Source organism: Kwoniella botswanensis, chromosome 1 (assembly GCF_036426115.1).
Source record: "Kwoniella botswanensis chromosome 1, complete sequence".
NCBI lineage: Eukaryota > Fungi > Basidiomycota > Tremellomycetes > Tremellales > Cryptococcaceae > Kwoniella > Kwoniella botswanensis.
The window spans coordinates 10,892,855-10,914,290 of NC_088599.1; the positions used below are offsets into that span (position 1 = coordinate 10,892,855).

At 44.3% G+C, this 21,436-nt stretch overlaps 8 protein-coding genes across 8 annotated transcripts; 2 read left to right on the top strand and 6 right to left on the bottom strand.

Moving 5' to 3' along the window:
• Positions 1–24: 24 nt before the first annotated feature.
• L199_004102 (uncharacterized protein) lies at positions 25–2,398 on the bottom strand (the record flags this gene model as incomplete). The annotated part of the gene is made up of 3 exons (XM_064889830.1): positions 25–890; positions 965–2,277; positions 2,346–2,398. 3 exons carry the CDS (start codon positions 2,396–2,398, stop codon positions 25–27), a joined length of 2,232 nt encoding a protein of 743 aa, XP_064745902.1.
• A 349-nt stretch (positions 2,399–2,747) lies between these two features.
• On the top strand, positions 2,748–3,659 carry L199_004103 (uncharacterized protein; the record flags this gene model as incomplete). Its single annotated transcript, XM_064889831.1, has 4 exons — positions 2,748–2,817; positions 2,891–2,974; positions 3,050–3,268; positions 3,391–3,659. 4 exons carry the CDS (start codon positions 2,748–2,750, stop codon positions 3,657–3,659), a joined length of 642 nt encoding a protein of 213 aa, XP_064745903.1.
• A 980-nt stretch (positions 3,660–4,639) lies between these two features.
• On the bottom strand, positions 4,640–5,410 carry L199_004104 (uncharacterized protein; the record flags this gene model as incomplete). Its single annotated transcript, XM_064889832.1, has 1 exon — positions 4,640–5,410. The coding sequence occupies one exon, from the start codon at positions 5,408–5,410 to the stop codon at positions 4,640–4,642; it is 771 nt and encodes a 256-aa protein (XP_064745904.1).
• A 345-nt stretch (positions 5,411–5,755) lies between these two features.
• On the bottom strand, positions 5,756–6,251 carry L199_004105 (uncharacterized protein; the record flags this gene model as incomplete). Its single annotated transcript, XM_064889833.1, has 2 exons — positions 5,756–5,812; positions 5,907–6,251. 2 exons carry the CDS (start codon positions 6,249–6,251, stop codon positions 5,756–5,758), a joined length of 402 nt encoding a protein of 133 aa, XP_064745905.1.
• Positions 6,252–6,759: 508 nt separating this feature from the next.
• Positions 6,760–7,104, bottom strand: L199_004106 (uncharacterized protein; the record flags this gene model as incomplete). Its single annotated transcript, XM_064889834.1, has 1 exon — positions 6,760–7,104. One exon carries the CDS (start codon positions 7,102–7,104, stop codon positions 6,760–6,762), a length of 345 nt encoding a protein of 114 aa, XP_064745906.1.
• A 2,239-nt stretch (positions 7,105–9,343) lies between these two features.
• Positions 9,344–14,735, bottom strand: L199_004107 (uncharacterized protein; the record flags this gene model as incomplete). Its single annotated transcript, XM_064889835.1, has 14 exons — positions 9,344–10,531; positions 10,586–10,930; positions 10,998–11,066; positions 11,131–11,232; positions 11,297–11,824; positions 11,884–12,003; positions 12,084–12,542; positions 12,598–12,652; positions 12,702–12,782; positions 12,835–13,931; positions 14,007–14,138; positions 14,207–14,248; positions 14,332–14,379; positions 14,475–14,735. The coding sequence occupies 14 exons, from the start codon at positions 14,733–14,735 to the stop codon at positions 9,344–9,346; spliced, it is 4,527 nt and encodes a 1,508-aa protein (XP_064745907.1).
• A 2,062-nt stretch (positions 14,736–16,797) lies between these two features.
• On the top strand, positions 16,798–17,434 carry L199_004108 (uncharacterized protein; the record flags this gene model as incomplete). Its single annotated transcript, XM_064889836.1, has 4 exons — positions 16,798–16,948; positions 17,044–17,165; positions 17,232–17,300; positions 17,357–17,434. The coding sequence occupies 4 exons, from the start codon at positions 16,798–16,800 to the stop codon at positions 17,432–17,434; spliced, it is 420 nt and encodes a 139-aa protein (XP_064745908.1).
• Positions 17,435–19,090: 1,656 nt separating this feature from the next.
• L199_004109 (uncharacterized protein) lies at positions 19,091–21,031 on the bottom strand (the record flags this gene model as incomplete). Its single annotated transcript, XM_064889837.1, has 7 exons — positions 19,091–19,296; positions 19,372–19,552; positions 19,709–19,852; positions 19,929–19,944; positions 20,025–20,128; positions 20,223–20,397; positions 20,580–21,031. 7 exons carry the CDS (start codon positions 21,029–21,031, stop codon positions 19,091–19,093), a joined length of 1,278 nt encoding a protein of 425 aa, XP_064745909.1.
• Between the last annotated feature and the right edge of the window lie 405 nt (positions 21,032–21,436).

Consider the following 21,436-nt stretch of genomic DNA (forward strand, 5'->3'; position numbering starts at 1 on the left):
TATACTCAGGATAGAGAAAGGGGATCAAGCCATCGCAGGACTGACCGCGGGAGCAGTCGCACTAGCAGCATCCAACGTCCAACTGCTATCATTATCCTTATTCTTCTCAGTGCTCATCCCCAACAAACCCCTCTTCTTGCCTCTGTAAGCCAGCTGAGCCTGTCTCCTCTCCTCCAATTTCACCACTCTAGCAGAGTTCGATCGGGCCTTTCGTTCAATGGCAATTCGTAAATTCGCTTGAATCGTCTCTTCTATCTCACTTAATTCCAATTCGAGAGATTCCAATTGTTTGATATGGTTCAGTATGACATCCACTGAAGTACGAGCCTCTTCCTGCACCCCGTCTTGCGGTAATAACGATTGAAGTATCACCCTTTCCTCCGCTAACCGCTGTTGAACATCACGCAACTCGTTCAAAAGGACCTTGGCGAATCTCGTTCCCCTCCTTGAGGATGATCGAGTCCACCTGACAGTTCTCCAGCAAGCTTTAAACCAATTTGCCTCAATTCTCAAATCAGGCCCAACTCCTCCATCTGACGAGACATCCTTGATAGAATGGATGAACCTCGCTTGCTCGATGTTTGCCGCTCGGACTGCCAATCTAAGTATATGGATAGAAACATCTTTGTACATCGTGTCGTTGGGTGATACTTTGATTTTGGATGACCAAGCTCGGGATAACATTGATAAGATCGATGAAACGACTGCTCCTTCGCCATCTATCGGACGTTGTGAAGGTGTAGTAGGGGAGATGATAGATTGCAAGTTGGTTGATGCGGCTAGAGAGGACGGGGGTAGGATATCGAAAGGTGTAGGAATCGGTGGGAGGTAATCGTGGAATGAACGTGATTGTTGAGGTAGGAAAGTATCAGACGAAATTGATGTCACGCCTGTATCACGTTCAGAGTCTCAAACGATCAGCTGTGAAACTACCATTATCACAAACCATATATATCTAACTCACCTTCATGTCCATGCTCTTCCACACTCCTCTGTCCAAACCAACCTCTCTCAGCTCTTTGCCTCTTCTCATCCTCCAACATCCTCGACAGGGTAGGTATATCATCTTCCTCTTCTTCCACTTTCGTCGACTGATTCACACCTCTTGGGGATGACCAAACATCTTCAGGTAACTTATCGACATCCCCTGGGAAAAGATTATCATAGGCCGCAAGCATCTTATACAGTTCTCTTTTTCTTCCGAAATAATCAACCACCGCCAATTTGACGGAAGGCTTCAATTCCCTTATTCTCCTTTCCTCATCCACTGTCGAAGGGAATGATAGATTATTGATGATATCTAAATTATACCCATTAACTAAGATACTTTCACTCAATTCTTCGAATGATTTTCGTAGTTTATCGTTTTGCAAATTTGTCGAACAAATCAACCTCGATACATTTAAGAGATTTTCGGCAGTTGTAGAATTAGGAGAAACATTTCGATCTTGCATAGATCTAATTAACCTCTTACAACTTTCAGCAGTTTCGATCAATTCCAACTCTCCTTTATTTCCTCCTCCGACCGTAGGTCCACCGGTGGTGGTAGTAGTGGTAAATCGATGAGAATGGATTTTTAACCATTTCGAGATACTTCTAAGACCATATCCATACATTATCCTCAATTGTCTGTACGTCAATTTATCATCAAACCTAAATCGGATTTCTCTTATTATCGATTCACATCCATTTTTATCTCCCAGCATTGCCAATTTCCCTATTCCACTGATCAATACTTGAGGATCAATCTCTCTAGAAGAAAACATCATATCATTGGTGATCGTACGTAATCTTCTTTCCCATTTATTACCCAAATTCGAATGATGCTTCAATCTCTCCCTATATAACTTCCCTTTCGGTACATCGCCATCGGTGTCAGGTAGTGAGGATAGTTCCCTGACGTGTTTCCGATTTGGTATGACATATTTGAATATCTTCTGTAGGAAATCGATAGGTAATGATCTCCTATATGCCGGAGAGAGGGTGATGTACTTTTGCCATATTTTAGCAGAACCAATTTCGGTTCGAAAGCTTGATGGCTTGGAGACTAATTCTTGAAGTTCCGTATAGGTCTCACTTTCACGTTGACTTGCTCGTATAGGCAGAGAGATGGATGGCCGGGAGGCATCGAAGAAGCCTTGCGAGGATAGTTTGGGGACGGGTTGAGAGAGCGAGGAGGGGGTGGATAGATGAGGTGGTTGATCGGGAATGAATGTGGAGGAGGTGCTGGTAGATGAGGTAGAAGCTTGTCTTGTCGATAGCAGGAAGGGTGTCGACCTGTAAACAGTGGTCAGAGCTGTATACGAACCGATTTTATAGAAGCGAAGCGGAAAGACAAGACTCACCTCGAGGTTTTTGACGTTGTTGCCAACTTTTGTATCTGACGTGCTGCTCTCATCGTATGGTTCTTTTCTTGGTCCAAACCCCGAGCTCGTGCTGTTCAGTGAACGGGGAGCGTAACAGCGTATGAAGATGATCGAGGAATGTTCAAACGTAGAAGGCAGTGATATCTCACTTTTCGGCCTAAATGGAACTGGGTTTTGGGATTTTTGGTGCAGAAGGGGTATATTTTATTTGATACACCCATCTAGCAGAAAAAGTTGAAAGTTACTCTGAAAGAGTGACCATATGCATGTTTATTCCTCTGATATATTCAATCTCATACGTTGCAAGCATACAACAACATCCATCTCGCAATCCAGCTCATACCCTCAGTGATACACGTAGAAGGACAACATCGATCAAAGATGGGAAATCGAAGAATAACGAAAAAAGCTATAAAGGGGAAGGAGAACCTCCATCCCAGTTCGAGGAAGGGTATGTCTTGTCAGCTGTAACTTGAGTCGATATACCCTGTATAGCTGATAAGTCTATATCTATATATCTGTAGCTGCTCAGCTGACTCGAGTGAACTTACGAGTGGACAAATTGAAATCCCAAGCGAAAGCCAGGAAAGACTATGCAGATGCTAAATGTGAGTACCAATCTTGATCGACATACGATGTCCCTCATATACTGATCAGTTGATTCTTTTGTGGTGTATGTATAGTACAAAGACCTTTGTTCTTCTTACATTCCCTCTCATCTCCACATCCCTTATCTTTACCATCACTCAAAGCATTGATAACGGAGGTATACCTGGCGAGATTTGATAGTAGGATAGAGGAATTGACTGCTGAACGAAGAGCGGGTAGACCAAAGCCTAAGGAATTATTGGAGTTGGAGGAGATCAAGAAAAGGGAGAAGAACGACTATGAGAGTGGTTTGGGTCAGTGCTCGTTCATTCTTTGATTAACCCTTACTCGCTATCTTTTGACGTTTCTCCTTGTCCCTCTTACGTTCGTTTAGCAACGTTCGTGTACATTTGCTAACCTCACATTTCACTTACAGAAGTCCCAGACTTAACTCATGCACCGACCACTCGACTAATGTATCACTGGCTCCAATCTGAAACATCCATGAACCTCTCTCATATTGATCTCCTGCGTCATATCAGAGTATCACCCAATGGCGAGGTGATACTAACCAAGAAAGGAAGAGGGGAAGAGATGGGTATGGGCGTACCATTACCTGGTGAAGTGGAGGGTAAAGCGGATGATTGGACGGAGTTGATCAAAGAGGATAACGATAAGAAGAAGGAGATGGATATTGAGGGGTAAAATAAATCTTGATCAGCTGCAATAGTTTTGGGCATCGATTTCCATGGGGGAACTCTTCATGTAATTTTGTATGTATGTATGTATTTTAGGGTTTAGTTCATATGAATATCATATGTTACTACTGAAATCAACAGTATTTTGATAAGACTGCAAGATAAGTGTTGTAAAACCCTGCCTCATACTTCGATACATGATCCACCTACAACAACAACGATTTCCAATACTTTATAACCACCGACCAACCCAAAACGTAACACTTTCATCCCTAAAGTCGTTCCAACGATCTCGCACCATATGACTGACACGGCAATATCACATCCCTTAACTTAAGCTGACTTGTCCTGCTTTCTCACCTCGTACACACCAGGTTTACCTTCAACGGGAACATGGGGACATTGACATCTCTCCTGTTCGGGAACGCCAGCTAGGGCCTGTAGAGGAAGACAGTCACATCAACACAACGACTTCTATGCACTTATTGGGTCATTTGTATTATATGAGAAGTAGCGTTGAGCTTACAATCTCTATATGAGCACCTACATGACCATTACACATCAATAACTCAAACGTTTCCAAGAGGACTATAAAGTGAGAGTAAGAAATGGGACTCACCACACCCCCACCAAGTTGGTTTACCATCATTTGGACAATCTACTTGTTTACACATCCTGTAATCTCCTTGTATACGTTTATGATCTGGAAATTGTAATGATAGGAGTGTTGACTGATTAAGGTAAGGTAAAGTAAAGAGACAAGACCTCTCTTGAGTTCTTTAGCACGTCCTGTAAATAATGTCAGCATAAAGGACCTTATAGCTCGGGGATTGACCACGGTTTGTCAGCACAATCTCTGTGGCTGTGGCTATTAGCAATTTTGATCTTGAATATAAAATATGAAGCACAGAAGAAGCAGGATGCATATCATATCATCTAGTAATGCTTTTATTCGCTCTAGGGCTTAGTAGCATACAAGAGCTGTATTTAGTAATTGCCAGAATGATCGGGAGTATGACCTTGTGAAATGTCGTAACCCCCTTCTGAGCCCGAGTAGTATGGATATCCTGCACCATCGTCCTCTCCATTGCCCGATCCAGATGTGGAAGGAGCCGGGGAATTAGTCCCGGACCATCCTTGGACAGACAGGGGACTATAGGAATTATGATGAGTTGGTAAACCGAGATAACCAGTATCACCATGACTAGTACCAGCAGCTCGACTTGAAGGTTGGTAATTTTGCGTAGGTACACCATTATTACTGGGGTTAAAGCTCTGATCATATACCTGATCATTGATAGCTAGGTGAACACCCGAAGTGTTACCCACAATTGGATTTCCAGGATCAGGTCGATGTTCACGTCCACCTCCAGTAGCGGCAGTTCCAGCTCCACCATCAGCGGGGAATTGTTCATATTGGATTCTGTTCATACCATGTTTAGTCCCCTCGGCACGAGTCCAATATCCCCCGTTGTGGGCATGGGTATTAGTCTTCTCCGTAATCGCAGCTGGATCGGTACGAGCTGCTACTTCAATGTGAGATTGAACATCCGACGATTCTTTCGCTTGGGCTGCGAAATGGTTTGTGTAGTGTCGATGGGCATTCCAGTACTCCGTACTGTATTGAGCAGAGCCGAGATCTTGCTCTTTAGGATTTCTCCCCATGACAGCGATGAATTTCGAGGTAGCTTGCTGAGAAGCTAGGTTGTGGATGGTTTGATCCAACGTCGTCAAATGATGAGGTCTACAGGGATACATGTTGGAGACTGACTTGTGGTAACTTTTCAATTGGTTGCGGTGAAATACTGTACTGTAACCTTGTGTTTGAGGTTGGCTGAATCTATTGCATCCGAATTTTGGCAGTGCATCTTTGCAGTATCTATACCCTCGAATGGGCCCGTCAGTAGTATCTTAGAGGATACGATATGTAGAAGATGGATTTTTCAATATAGCATTGTGAAGGGAGGAAGCGAATGAGCTTCCCTATGGTCGATGTTAGGAAGTATAGGCTTATGAGATATTTTGACAGTGCCGAAGCATTAAGCCATTATCATTAATTCAAGTCCATGGAATGAAGAACAACAATGGAGGTGGCTCATTTACTTAGACCGCATATTGATTTCCCAAAGGAGGTGAAAGGGTAACTTGGTTCAAATCAGACTGCACAGTACAGCTGTAAAGATCATCATGAAAACGAGAAGCAAGCTTAGAGCTCTTATAGATGCGCTCCTTTGCTCGTCTGCTTTCTGCTCACCTTATCAGGAAAAGGTCTAGTAAGGCCGGTGAAATTGAGAGTGCAACGGAGTTCAAAGGAAGGAAGTTGAGAAGTCTGATCGCCATTTCCATCTGAAGTACCTCCAGAGTCCCCTGAGAGACGCCCTTGACTCCCTTCCGGGGCGTCCTTTTTATACCCAAAGTGTTTTCTCGTTCTGCAATATTCTTCGCCAGAATTCGCTAATTGTGAATGAGCTTTGAATTTACCTTTAGTATTCTCTTTGTGGATCTGACGTTGAGCCATATGACTGAGTATATCAGAGGGAATCCAACCTTCTTCTATGCCCCCTTGCAATCCAGTCGATGGTGTGTGGGTGTCGCTCATTTAGGTTTATTATTATCCTTGTTCTTGTGGTCCTTGATCTGGAAGGTGGGGACTGCGATGCGATTTCAGCAACATCATAATGGGTATAAAGACAATTGTTGACTCATTCAACTCAACTTACCAGATGTTACACCGGTACAGTACTGAGCACACGCTGTCAATGACGGTATGAATTCGGAATCGCAATATCCTGGCAGCGCGGCAAATCGACCATTCCTTGTCAATTCAACGTGAGATTATGAGAGACCATGATACGTATCAATGAGTTGGAGCTCAGTGCTATTCATTTAGGAAGTGTGATCCATTCACCGAGTAGGGAGGCAAGTAGACTTCAATCTTCCTTCCAGCACTTCTCTTCACTCTACATTTCATGCTACGTGTGACATCATATGGAGCCTATTCACACGCATATATGCATGCAGCAAGCATTTGTAATAGAGCTATATCGATATACCAACATGCCCATTGACTTCTGTCGGATTTGACCAACTACGGCTGCGTCCACAGATCAGTTGGTGGCACCATCAGCGGCAGTACTATTCCCCGAATTACCATCTTGCTCCTTGGAAGATGTATCACCTGCAGTACATCCAGCGCTGGTCTTATAGAGATCTTCACCCTCAGGGTCATAATACTTATACCATGGTCTGGTCCTCGCAGACTCTCTCTCAAGATCACCCAGGAGATCTGCATGAGCCTTCAGATCTGATTTGTCTAGTTTCTTCTTGAGGGTTCCAGAGAGAGCTACCTGGGCTGAATAGAGGGTCCATTCAATTTCTGAACCTCCTCTGGATTTGGTTTCTGGGGGAGGCCAAGGCACCAGTTTGGAGATCTTGATATCCTCGGGATCCATTTTGAGTCTGGTCAAACGTCTTACATTGAGATTCACACGACGTAGTTCAAAGTCAGCTAGGTCACTCCCTTAGAGGCGATCAGTACTTGGCTTACAGTGCTGTACTACTTCAATTGAAGATGATGTATGATCGTCAATAATTTAAATTACGCGAAATGCACTATGAAACCTATGTGTGATGGCGATCTAAATTCAGATAACGATCAGTGAGATATTGAAAGAGAGAAAAGCTCGATCCCATGATTTTTTGTGACAATTATATCCTCGCCAATGTACACGTTCGAGAGACAAGCAAGTCATATAGTCTTCTCTTCGATCCTTTCTCTCTTAACAAATCAATCCAGAAATGCGCCAACATAAATAACTTGCTTCTGAGTCTGGACCCTCATCGTACGAAGACCGTGCTCCGATGATTTCGCACATCTTACTGTGCTGTAATTTCAGCTACAGTAATTTATATTCATGTCGACAAGCTCCACACGGTTCGAAGCTTTGGGATGTACAGGAACAATACTTGAACGGAACGGACGGACACTGCAAGAGAGTGAATACGATCCCAAGTCGAAATGACATTTCTACACTGATCATGCATCGAAACTGTGACCACAAGTGTTATCTGCGTTTTGACTCAAGGTGGCTTCTTCGATTCATCACACGTCATTTTCGACTGCTCGCATGATGTTGCAAGAAATGCATATGCATCTCCACCGCTTCGCATGCTGTTATGTAAACATCGCTGTAGCGTTGAGATAATACCCGATAATACTGTAGAATCAGAGCTCCAGCTAAATCTCAAGCACCGGTGTTGGATCCAGCGGCCCCGTGAGAAGAGGACGTCCCACCTGTTCCCTGCCCTTCTCTGGGGGCAACTGATCTATGATTAGTACTACCTGCTCCTACCAGCCCCATAGAACGGGACCCAGTTCCTCTGGACAGCAGACAGAGCCTCAACTCTTGCCAAAAACTCAGAATGGGTTTCAATATCTTCTGCGGTTAGTTCTTTCTTGAGCCTACAGGCTAGGACAGCTCGAGCAGAATATTGGATCCATTGTTGTTCTGTTCCTCCTTCGGATTTGGTGGGAGGCGTTGGTAAAGGGACATACCTAGATCGATTTTCTGAATTCATGCTGTAAGAGTACTGTTTATGGGGCTCTGCTTGTTACTGTACAAGACAGTGTTTGTTTCAAGTCAGCGGATGGCAAAACGGATCATCAAGTCTCGCAAACACTTGCATTCAGACTGAGATACCTCAAAATGAGGTTCTGACACGGTATGAGGGGTCTCAATACTTGAAATGGTCGTGAAGACTATGGCTCGTTTAATTGAAACTAGCCAGGATATGGTGCTTGATGACAGAAAGTAAAAGGATTTTCAAAAGAATGGACAAGGGTTTCATGCAGCCTCCTCTTATATATATACCTCTTACTGTACTTAGTCCTTCGACAAGTTGCTCCCTTCTCCGAAGGACCCCATATTGTTATTCATATACATATAACACGCGTGAATGGAGAGAAGAATGGAGGTGAATGAAGTAAGTATAAGACATGAGAATTCATTTAAGTTGACCCAAATCGTTTATGCGTGACCTCATTCGAGCATCTCAAGCCTGATATGAATTCACTTTACCAAATAATAACCCCTCTTTTGTACATATGCTGTAAAGAATGTTTACTGAAGCCAAAGGCTACAGCATCTCTTCACACAATAGCTAACCAGTATGAAAGAACCAAGTCCCACGAATAAAACAATGGTCTGAGCTCGAGGCTGTGAATTATCAACCCTTTCTGTCTGAGCATACCTTGGAGTAATATGTAAATTCTGCACGCATAGTAAAGTTTCACTGAAGCAGCCAATCATCATATGCGTCTAGATTGTTTTTCGTCATCATTCATTCTCATTCAGCTATATTACACAGATAGATACAACTTCGATTGATATACTACATCATCTGAACTACCCCGTTACTTCTCCAGTTTTATGTTTCTAGTGTTTCATACTTTTTACCCATCTGAATCTGTATCTAGCCCGCAAATCGTGTTGGAAACGGGAAAAGGAGGTAAGAGAGCTAACTATATTTACATTGCATATGTATGTCTAAATTCCTGACGTATCACGGAAGAAAGCTTTGTGACCAAGTAAAAAAGCAAATAAATAAGTAAAACGCTTTGTTGATACAACGTGTCCTCCTTCTTGAAGGCCACCTTGGTTATCTTCAGCAGGTAACGATTGTCAGATTCGTTCACCATCCTCCAGCATCGTTTTGCTCAATCATGTTCGGTCTCGCATTCCCAATACTGTCTCCTGATTGAGTGTTTCTGATATCACCTCTTGATCTTCTCGTACGTCGGTAAGTTCCAGGAGGAGAGATCCCTCCAGCTCCCTGACCACCTGTTTCCAATGTAAGTGTGGGGGAGTTCCATCGACGATCATGATGAATTGAAGAATTGTCAGCATGAAGAGCCTGCATGGATCTTGGCAAGTGGCTAGACGAGCTGAAGTTTCCATTGAAGAATGCGTGGTGTTGGTGGCGAAGCCCTAAGGGATCATTGGTAATCGAAGTTGATCCAACAGAATTGTGTTGAGACGCTAATGGGTCATTGGTGAATACGGGTGGTCCGCCAAAGTCGTGGCGAGGTGGCACTGGTTGAGAGTGATGCGCTACAGAGTCATTGGTATGCAAAAGTAGTCCGGAGGTTGTATGTTGAGGTGATTGCTGTTGATCAGGTCGAAGCGGTAAGGGATTATTGGTGAATAAGGGTGATTCAGCAGAGTTGGCATTTTGTATAGGTATTCCAGTCGTAGACCACACTTGAGATTGTGGAGGCGGTGAGACGAGGCTGCTGCCATTCGTATTGGAAACGTTCATGTAGCTTTGTTGATCAGGGAGAGGTTGTGAAGGCTCCACCGGACTGAAAGGGATGGGTACAGGAACCGTCCTTGTCTCTCCAACGTTGTTAACTCTTGGAGGATCATTGATGCTCGCGAACTTTGGTGAGAGAGGTGTACCTTGTGCAAGTGAATTGACTGGCTGATCTGGTCCAGCGTGATCGTGTCCACCACTTTGGATTGATAAGAGAGTGACTTCTTCCTGCTTGACCATACTCGATGTATCGGCGCCTCTAGGAAGAGTAATTTTGTTCTCTGCGCAGTAATCCTTGAGATCTTTGGGATCGTAAACAGGCTTGAGCATACCGTCTTCGTTGGTGAATCCGATAGGATTGAGTCGGCTTCGAGACGATAGACCATCCGGCAATTCGATTGATGATTCCGCTGAGGAAGTTTCAGGATTTAGGTCGGGACCAGGAACTGGTGCGGCCGGTGGCGCAGATTGAGCACCTTCGTTTCCTGTCGCTGAGGTGGGAGCGGCAAAGGGGAATGGGAGAGCCCCTGGGGGTAGGTACCCGATACCCCATGCAGCGCAGAGCATCTAGGGGCTTATCAGCACTAGTCCAATCTGGGCATCTGAATCGCTTCGACTCACGGGTAGTTGCATATTCGAGGGGATTTGGGAGGGATTTTGAGAGTCCATAAAAGGTGGGGTGACGGAAGGCGCTGATTCGACTGCATGCCCGGTTGGTGCTGATGCTGGATGCATGGGTGTTGGTACGGGATAGGGAGTCGGTATCATCGATGGTGGATGAAACCACATTCCGAAGTGCGCTGGAGGCATCATCCCATGGTAGAGAGCAGGTAAAGGGTGTTGGTTGGCATGGTCCATTGCAGGTAAGAAACGGGGTGCTTGAACAGTAGCAGATGCCGGACTATATTGCGAGACCATCGAAGGACTGATCGCTCTTCCTGAATCATCGATATACATCTCTTTAAACTATATGATTGGAGAGATCAGCATCACTAGTGGGAAAGTGAAGAAAGTGAATTGCAGCTTGACATACTTGTACATCATTTGAGAGTACCTTACGGACTTCCACCTTGATCGATGAACCGAATGAGATGGACCCGTTCTGTGGAAGAGGATGACGATGATGTCAGCCCCGAGACTGCTGAGTCTACGGATAAAGGTCTCACCTCATGAGCGATTGCTCTGTCTGCAGACTCCTTATCTTGATAAAGAATTCTTGCTGTTGCGTAGCTAGCGGCGCTGTACGAGGGATTGTACTCGATGGTCGACTGTTTCAGAGTTAGCATCAGCATGCTTCGATTTGATCTGGTATTCAAAGGTGGCCTGACTTACTATAGTGCCATATTTATTGAATCTCTTCAGAAGAGTGGCACTGGTTTCCACATGCTTAACTAACCTACCGACAAAAATCGCCCTCTCGTCGATGAACCTTTCCTCATCCGATGACATGTCCTGTATCAAAGGTCTTCCTTTATAGGTATGTAGAATGGTTCGTCGGAGATTTGGGTGATTAGGACTGTAACCGCTGGGAGGATAAGCGTACTGGGGTATTGGTTGGCTGAGAGGGGTGACAATGGGACCTTCTCCTCCGGCCGATGGGAATGGCTCGGGTGGCGGTAAATGGTATGAGGGATGTTGCGATTCGACATTTTCAGTCGCATTATTGACATCTTCTGACATCGGGAATTGTGTTCGACGGTTCGCAGCAGAAGACCGGCCTTCCATCTCGTTTCGTACACGAGTGATGGGTGTTACAGGTTCTGTGGTGACGGACGGAGGAACCTCCGCCTCAGCATTCGCGTCGTAACCGTCTCCCTCATCTGCCCATCGAGCGAAGAATCCAGGAATCTTTGAGATTTCCTTTAAACAACTAGTCTGTCAGCTTAAGATGCAAAGGAAATGATCTAGAAAATACTCACGTCCATCAAATGTCGGGCATCCTGTATTCCACCAACTGTGACCAGCCAACCTTGACCTTTAGCGGTCGGGGGCGAAATATCACAGACTTCAGCAAAATAGTCACATAGAACCGGAATAATCTATCATTGATAGTTGAAGATTGCCGTTAGAGATTGCCTATTTTTCCTATTCTGAGTGAGACCGAGGCGGTGTGACTCACATCTTTCTCAGGAACTCTTCGTCTTAGATCCAATTCACCAATTTGTGTCATGTCCTTCCCAGTCTCTTCTTTTGCATGATCATAGAGTTGTTTGAAGGAAATGTGTCGAGGCCGAATTTTGGCTCGAAAGTTGAATCGTCCGTCCCTAAATAACGCGGGCACAGCGTCGATGTAAATTCGTGCAGGAAGTGGCGCCCGGTGATACGGACCAAGCTGATCTCTCAAAGCGAATGTTTCTTCGTCATTCGTGTTTGGATGGGCTGGTTTAGGAGAGGCTGATCTCGCTCGTGCGTCTACACGAGGTCCAGTGATACGGATCAAGACGGTTCGGCTGAGGTGATGAGGAGACGAATGTTTGATCACCAATTCGACCGGATTGCTTCCGGGAGTTCTCGAGGATTTGACCACCCAGATTCGGCTCTCCGGATCACTGAAGACTTTCTTGACTGCTTCTTTCTCCTGCATTAGGTAGGTCAGCTTGTAGTCATGGGCAGAATCGAGCTTGTGCTCTCACCTTAAACACAACAAAGGCTTTCTCGCAGAAGTTGCCATTAGGCTCGAAGTGGAATCTTTCAAGAAATATTAGCTAAAGTCTTCGCCGTGGGACTAGACACTCACACTGAATGGATCTCTCCGTATCGAGAGAATTGATCGGACATAAGCTGTTTCAAATTGTCGGTCCGAACAGGGAATGGTAACCTAATAAAACGAATGAGCGTTGTGCATGATGTGAACAATTCGATGGACTTACTGGACCAGGATACGTTGAGCGGCGTATTGAGGGCTGAACATCGGATGAGGGGGTCTTTTCCACCAATGAGTTTTTCCAGAGCTCCACGATCGATCGACTCCATTTTGGAGCCTTCCTCTTGGGCCGTGAGGAGAGCTATCGACAGGATCACTAGGCGGAGTCGAAGGAAGCTCGTGACCTTCCGCAGCTACACCAAGTACAGCTGGCGGTTTTTCGGGTTTAGTTTTTGCAGAAGGTGGATCGATTATTTCGCTTTCTTCCTGTGGTGGAGAAGCCGTACCATGCGGAGTCAAAGCTGGGGTTCTCACTTCTTCGCCTGGAGAGTATTCGATGGTAACAGCTTGAGCGTTGCCCTCAGGCGTTTCTATTCTCGCGAATGTCTCTATCTCTTCCTCAGCTTTGGTAGCTTCGGCCTCCGAAGGAGGGATGGAAGTGTGAGGGGTGGCTTGGTGGGAAGGTGGTATGGGAGGGACGTCATTAGCCCATCTAGCGAGACGATCATCCTTATCCCAGCTAGCTTGGGCTGGATCGCCGATCTCGCTCCACATCGGGTTTCCAGGTGGCTGTGAGAGGTTAAGTTGAGGTTGTACATTGTTGATTTGCATAGCTGTTGAAGCGTCATCGTATCTACCTTTTTGCTCGGGAGTAGCAGATTTGCCCCATTGTTTGGCGTGAGATACTGGAATACGGTTTGCATCGCGGAGACCGGCAATCTGCTGACGTGGCGGACCAACGATAGGATCGGTATATGTTGGCACCTGTGGTTGAGGAGCCTGTGAATCTGCGAGTTGGTGGTGGGCAGCTGGTAGAATATTGATGGGTTGTTGGGGGTAGGTAGGGGATACGATAGGTGGATTGCCTAGAGCACCGGAAATAGCGTTTCTGAATCCTCTTGAAGGTTGAACTGCTGGATGAACAGGAGGTTGATTGAAATGACCATGGTAGTGCATGTGAGAAGATGTGAGGGAGAGCTGGTATGGGTGTGTAACATGAGTTCTCGAGTTCGGTCGATCCTCCCCTGCAGGTTGAAAAGACAAGGAAGTCGGTCTTGCTTCTCGGTATTGAGAAGCACCGGAGGGATATCTTCGACTCTGACCCTAATGCGAGAAGAATCCGAGGTCAGTGATGTTTATATCAAAACAACGTGGATGAGAGAGGAAAATGTAGCTTACTCTGGTATGGAACGGTTGGGAAGGAGGGGAAGAACCTGTTGCATTTCCAGATACCCATCCACCGTCGTCTTCCGCGTTGGCAGTAGTTGCATGAAAATTACCAGCGGGGATAATCGAAGGATTCGAATTGATCTAGAAAGAACAGGTTGTCAGATCCACCAGCTATGAGATGAGATCATAGACGGTATGGTGAAACTCGCACTATCGCCCTTCACATGCGACGCAGTATCACCGATTTCGGACTGTTGGGTTGGGGTGATCTCGTCAGCTCAAGCTCAAACACCATAATGCACTGTGATACGTGAAAGGAATATCGTTCACTCACTTTCTTGGTCATGATAGGAGTGTGAACAGACATTTCACTCCAGTCGAGCTGGATACCAGTCAATCTCGTCAGCTCGTCACCCTTCTTGCAGTTCGTTGGCGATATGATCGATATGATATGACCTGGAATAATATAGAAGTTACCTTTTTCTCCGCCTCTTCCTTCTCATCTTCTTTAGCTTCTCCCCATCCATCTCCTATATCTCTCTTCTTCCGATCAGATATTTCATTACTTGTCATTCTAGGAATGTAAGGCGTAGGGGAAGAAGTCTTTGTATCTCTCATGCCAGCATGAGTAGAAGGAGGAGGTAGGTGAGCTGATGCGGTCGATCGAACTAGGTTCTTGGGGAAAGGATTATATCCATTCCCACTGTATATGGTTGAAGGGGAATGGTTATCGGACATGAGGAATAGGAATATCTTCTATTTCTCTACTGAGACTGGGAGGGCAGAAGGAAATGATTAAGAGAGTGGATGAAGAGAAGGAAGGAGAAGAGAAGAGAAGGCGATGATCAGGTTGTGAGGTGGTTGGTTGGGTTGACTCAACCTGGTTTGATCGATCGTGACTGTCACTGTCAGCATCCACCGTGATTCAGTGACTGTGAGTAGTCAGTAAGGAAAATTTCGACTGTTTCTGTTTTGTTATTTCTCGCTACAAGTGTCCTTTGAGCCTCGTGTAATTTCATATGTCAACAATGATTAATACACAAACAGCGATCAATGCGTTAGATCCAGATAGGAAGATTGATCAAAGGATGTCAGTGCGAAAGTGATGTCTGACCACGATACATCTGTACTGTGTAGGCGGCTAAGTTTCGAGTCCATCATTATCATTCTAGTCACTGACGTGCCACCTTCATCATCCTTATATCAACATAGATGGCCAGTGTTGGTATACCCGATAACTTCCAATTTTGAGAGAATCCAAGATTATCAGAAGGAATGGGATTCGTTGGTGATGATGAGTACAATTTTGATGGTATCCCCTTTTCCCTTTTCAGTTATCATACTGTACCCAAGCACCCCGAAAGGATCCCCTCTAATTCACCATCAATGATTGGGTATCAGCAGGCTCGTGCTTGTGCTTCTCTCACCTTGATCCATGATGAGGAAGTATCCATACTGACACTTTACTCCCGTATCCGCGGTAGTATATAGTATACCGCCTTTGTGTCGTAATGCGATTTTACCCAACACTCGATGGGCTAAGCTGTAAGTGGTTCGATGCGTTCGAAGAGTCGAAGAGTGATGACGATCTATGTCCAAGGCATACCAAACTGATCAACCCACAAGGTGTCAGACGTCATTTCCATCTTCTCTTGACTACCCGCAACCCGCAACGCGTCGTACAATGCCAGACACGCGTCACAGCATTCGAACGGTCATCCCCGCCAATCCTCCGATTACTCGATTCAGTGGACAAAACGAGCCTTAAATGATCGACAAGGGATGTCTTACATCTTATCCACGAGGTCATCTCTACTCTACCGAATCGAGTAACCGCTAGAGTATTGACTATACCTGATTGTCCAGACTCTTCAATGTTGGACTAAACAGTACCTATAAACTACTGCGATTCAAGGATTCAAGAAATCAATCCTTTCGTCGGAAGTACCTCTCCAACTGTCTGACATTCAAAATATCAAAGGTTCCCGGAGATTACGCTACATATGCGGGACGACTCTACCCGTCAACGATACAACGTATGACACTATACATCTCACATGACCAAAATGACCTAAAGATAGAACCACCCATCCCATTCCGCCCTGTCCCTAGCTGCTGCCCGGTACTACTGTCCATGGTGAATGGGTAAGATAAGGTACACGTCCTCATCATCATCATCATCATATCATAATGAAATTTTGAATCATACTTTCACAGGTCGATCAATGATTCAGGTTCGGGTCAGGTTCAGGTTCAGGTTCAGGTAACTGACAACTCAAAACTAAAATAAATTTAGAGTTACCACACGAACGGGATATCAGTACTCGTACTTCCACTATTCCGGTACACTACCCTCTAGTCTAGTTCCAGATCATTACACTCATATGGAGATGAACATTCCGTTACTGTACTTCGTATTTTTGCTATTTACGGTGGCGTACAGATGTCAGTGGCTTTTTTCCTGCTTGCTACTTTCTACACAGCAGTGTAGACGGGTAGACAGAACATGAACAAGAACCGAGACTGATGATATTTCAATCCAATATGATGAATGATCTCGGGTCGGGACGCCGTCCATACAAATTTTCTGACATAACATACTTTTTTGACCGAGACTTTACGATCATCAGATTGAGATCATCTCCCCTCTTCCCCATCTTTGATCATACATCACCTGAACAGATATAGGATATATATACTCATAGATCGATTACCACGCTTACTTTCTCTCATCATCTATTTATCATCTCATCTTGATTTCTACTTTTTACTAAACGGACTTTAACATATCACCTGCACCATGAAACTTTCCATCCTCGGTTCATTACTTTTTATGGCCTTACCAGCCTTTTCGACCCCAGTGGAAGAAAGGTCAAACGAACATCTCAATAACCTCCAACTGAGAGCTACTCAATCAAGTCAAGGATGGTACGCTTATGGATGTTATTTTGGTAAGTAAACCTTACTCAACTACCTACTATTCTATCTAGAAGATCATTTCACTCCACCTCAGTGATCGCTGACGGTGGATGATCGATCCTTGTAGATTGCTACGACGGTATGCACAGACGATTACCAATCTTAGCTTACGTCGACGATAACAACAATCCTGATATGTGCATTCAACACTGTTTGGATAAAGGTCATAAATACGCAGGTTTACAATGGGTAAGTGCTACCATCCCATCTCCACGATCGTTCGACTAATGCTGTTGTTGTATTGGTATAAACTAGGGTAAAGAATGTTATTGTGGTGATGCATTAGCTGGAGAACTTGCCAAACCTGATGAGTGCGATCATAAAGTGAGTAAACCCCTCTCGTAAACATCCGAGCTGATGAAACATACCACGAAAAATAGTGCGCAGACGGTAAGAACAAATGTGGTGGTCCATGTCGAAACAATATCTGGTCAGCATTCAGAAAACCAGGACATTAATTGAACTAAACAATCAAGGACTTTTGATAAGTGATTTTTTCGGTGGGCATGAAGGACGTTTAAGCTAGGTCCGTAGGCTTCGCTTTCTGGTCAACTTCGATCGTATTGTAATACTTATTTTGTATCTTCTTATTTTGGTCTTCTACATTGATATTCGGCAATTCAGTTGTTCATGAGGTATCTCGTTGTTTTTCTCATTCTCATCATGCCTTTTTTTGGATTTTTCGGATTATTGGTCAACTGTTATCGATCCTGGTAGATACGATCATATATACGCTCTTTTAATGATTCCATTGGTACACGGTCTTTACGATATATGAATTGGATCGGATTGGGTTCGCGATGAATGAATATGGATATGAATGTGTTTTGGCTTTGACTTGGAGAGGGAGAATAATTCTAGTCACCACCTCCTTGTGTATGTGGAATGATGTGGCATTTCCATCCATTTGTATCACCTGTTTTCAGTGGTTCAATTTGATTCCGTCACTTCGAGTATTTTTCCAAAAATCGAATCTCCTCTTTCTTCGTCGTTTGCAGCATCGCATAGCATACATCACATCGACTTGCGCCAAGTCATCAACAAATATACCAATATCATATCAAACGATCCCAATTCAACAATCTACCTACGTCCTACATCCGAGAAAAATCAGCCAAAATGCATTTGATGTACACTCTTGACGAACGGGGAAACCGGTATGTCCAAGTCACCCATCATCATCTTTCATTGGAAGTTGTGCTGATAGGTCATGGTTGTTTACAGAATCTACACCCTCAAAGTGAGTTAGAACCGAGTCATGGGAATCGAAACGGTATATGAATCACGAAGATGGGAATGGGAATGGCATATCTGGAAGAGGAAGAAGCATACTGACGGTTTATGTTATTTTCGATCATTTAGAAATTAACAACAGCTGGTAAACCTACTAAATCCGCTCATCCAGGTGAGTAAAACCTTTTCCCTTACTTTCATTATCACTACAATTCCAAGTGGAGGTATCCCATTTTCCATCTCCATGCTTTACATCACTAATCACCTTCATTGCTTTTTACAGCTCGTTTCTCACCGGATGATAAATTCTCAAGACACAGAGTGACCATCAAAAAGAGGTGAGTTATTTTATCAATTCTGTGTCGAGTAATATCATCATCCTCCCCTCTCCACTTACGTCCTCCAACACGGTAACAACTACCCCATCTTTCGTTCTCACCTTCCTCTGTCGAAGTATCTGTTGTGCCATCATGGTCTATCGCTAATCTCATGAATGACAGATTCGGTATCCTCCCTACTCAACTTCCTTCCAAACCTTTATAATCGTTTTCAACTATAGACCTGAAGTAGCAGGTGTGGTAGAATAGAAAGGAATGGTGAAAGAGAACTGTACAGCAACACGTACTTTCAAATCTTTTTTCGGCTTTCGGTTTTGTTTTTACCCTAACATCCATATTTACAATAAAATGAAATGAATTGTTGTATATTGCTCTCATATCAACGTCTTGGCTGCCTCTCAAGAGAAGAAGATAGAAAGACAGAGGCAATGAAGCGAAGATCCGTCCAGGAGCATTGATGATCGATCATCGGTGTACATTATATCAAAATACATTTCCCCATCAAATTCCCTATAACCCTGGAATGCACTCTCCTCATTTACATCAATCCAGATTTCCACCTACATCCCAACCTAGATCTTTCTGTCTCTGATGTTCCTTCTGAGCTGATTCGGGTGTTTCTTTACCTTTCTGCATACTGACCTTGGGTGATACACCATGTTCAATATCGTATGGTCGATTGTCATCCGCCCATATATCCAGTAAACGCTGATGTTGCTTTTTAACCCAATCGTCGAGTTTGAGCCAGTCTGCAGAACCAGAACAAAACAAAAACCAGAAAGGTTAGTTGTTGCAATTCTGATATGAGGGATGAAAACACTCACGCAAAGCAACAGTCTCTACCCCCACCTCCAGCTGATTCCAGTCACCCATGGTCCAACCCATATCTATCCTCTTGACTGGATCTGTGACTGGATCGAGATGTCTTAACCATTGACCTGTACGAGCATCTTCAATTTTGATTATGTGGGCTAATGGCATATCGGCGTTACCTATCCATGAGACCTGGCAGGAGAAAGGTATCAGCATCATGTGGTTTGTAATATCTCAAAGTGGACACAAATGCTCGGATAAGCCTGATGTCACTTCTTGCGATGTAGGATAACTTGAAGATACTAGAAAGTTGTGTCAAACGAAGGTGGAGGGTCAGACTGTACTCACCAAAGGCCAACTCATAGCATATGCCAAACCTCTAAAATAATCACCGAAATAATGTGATCTTCCTGCTGATGTACCCCAATATATGTTATCTGCGCAATTTAGATCTTTAAATCCTGATATCAAGTTTGGCATCACCAGTATCGTCTACGAGAACGGAAAATAATCATCTATCAGTTTCCTTCGTGGTATATTGGGGTTTATAGTTCGTAGTGAAACTTACATCATCGTCCGCTTTCCTATTTGATCAACCCATATCAGCTTGTTATCCTATTGGAGGTGAATGACAAAATGTAGATGAAAGGAGATCTTTGCTCACATGACAAATCTCGGACGTCCTTTCACTCTTCCCGGTCCACTATATTCCTTTGCTACCCATTTGAAATATTCGTGTGTCTTGCCTAGATCTATATTATCGATCATCTACGTTTACGGAATACGCATACAATCATTTCAGCATTATCATCAACGATAAAATACGAGACGAGATGTTTGAGCTGTATGATCGCACACTCACAGGTAACATGACCATATCTCCAAACTCGTTCATCTCAGCTTCCACCTTATTCATCAACCTCGATCTGGCAACTGCTTCTTGACTTATAGGATTTTCGGGGTATGGTGGTGTGCCCAATATGAATTTTATCGTGAATTGATCAGGAGGGAAATCAGGTATTATCACTTGACGATATCTGAATAATACAAAAGGGTCAGCGATCATTCGAATCGACCCATAAAACTCCACCAACTCGTCAATTTCCCCCCTTAGTGTACGATTTTTCTCGGAAAGCTCCTAAACTCGTCTTTTGTTCACTTTTACAAACTTTTCCATCTTGTCCATATTTTAAAAAACAATCGTACAGGCAGAACTCACAGATCTCTTCTCTCCCTTTTATCAGCCGCCGAAAATATCCCTAAAAACATCAACACTCCTCTTTCCTTTTCCCTCCCTTCAATGGGTACGTCGCACCCTATCTCATGCGGCTGAACCGACGAGAGCAACGAGAAATCAGGTTCCTCAAACGATCTCTGAATCTCTTCATCTACAAGATGCGCATCTTTCCCTTTAGCTACATCTTTACCTTCTCCTGAATCTGCCGGTGAGTCATGCGATGGTACAGTATTAACATCTACCTCCTGACCTGTGCTAGGTCCGCTCGTAGCTGCGTTGAGAGCCAGTATGACGAGAAGGATGATCGTGATTGATAAGACGTACAGGGAGGTTTTCAACCGTATGGAAGGTCGGAGGAGGAGTTGAGGGGAGAAGATGTATTGTCGGACGGAAGGGCGGGTAAGGGGGTAGGCGCGGGCGGGCGAGGAGGTCATATCGTTGTTGAATGTCGTGAGAGAGACATGAAGGTGATGGTGTTGCAAGCAGATGAAGGAGTTGGTTTGATTCGATGGACTGGTGGGTAGAAAGATAGATGTATCTTGTATTTCTTCGCTTGAAACCTTGACCTGAAAATGGTGCCCCGAGCGTATGTTCGCTACTTACTTCCAAATGCTATGCTGTCGGACAATTTATCTTGTGGGCGCCGGCAGTCTTTGCTATCGTTCAGGATGTTATTCGTGAGCCTTTGCCGTGGTCTATGGTCTGGCAGCAATGTCAAGTTATCAAATGTCAATGATAATGAGGAAAAAGAGTCGACTGCTGTACGATCTTCGAACAATAAGTTGAGCTCTGTTCCTAACAAACGGAATTATAATTGTTAATTCACCGTCTTACCCTTT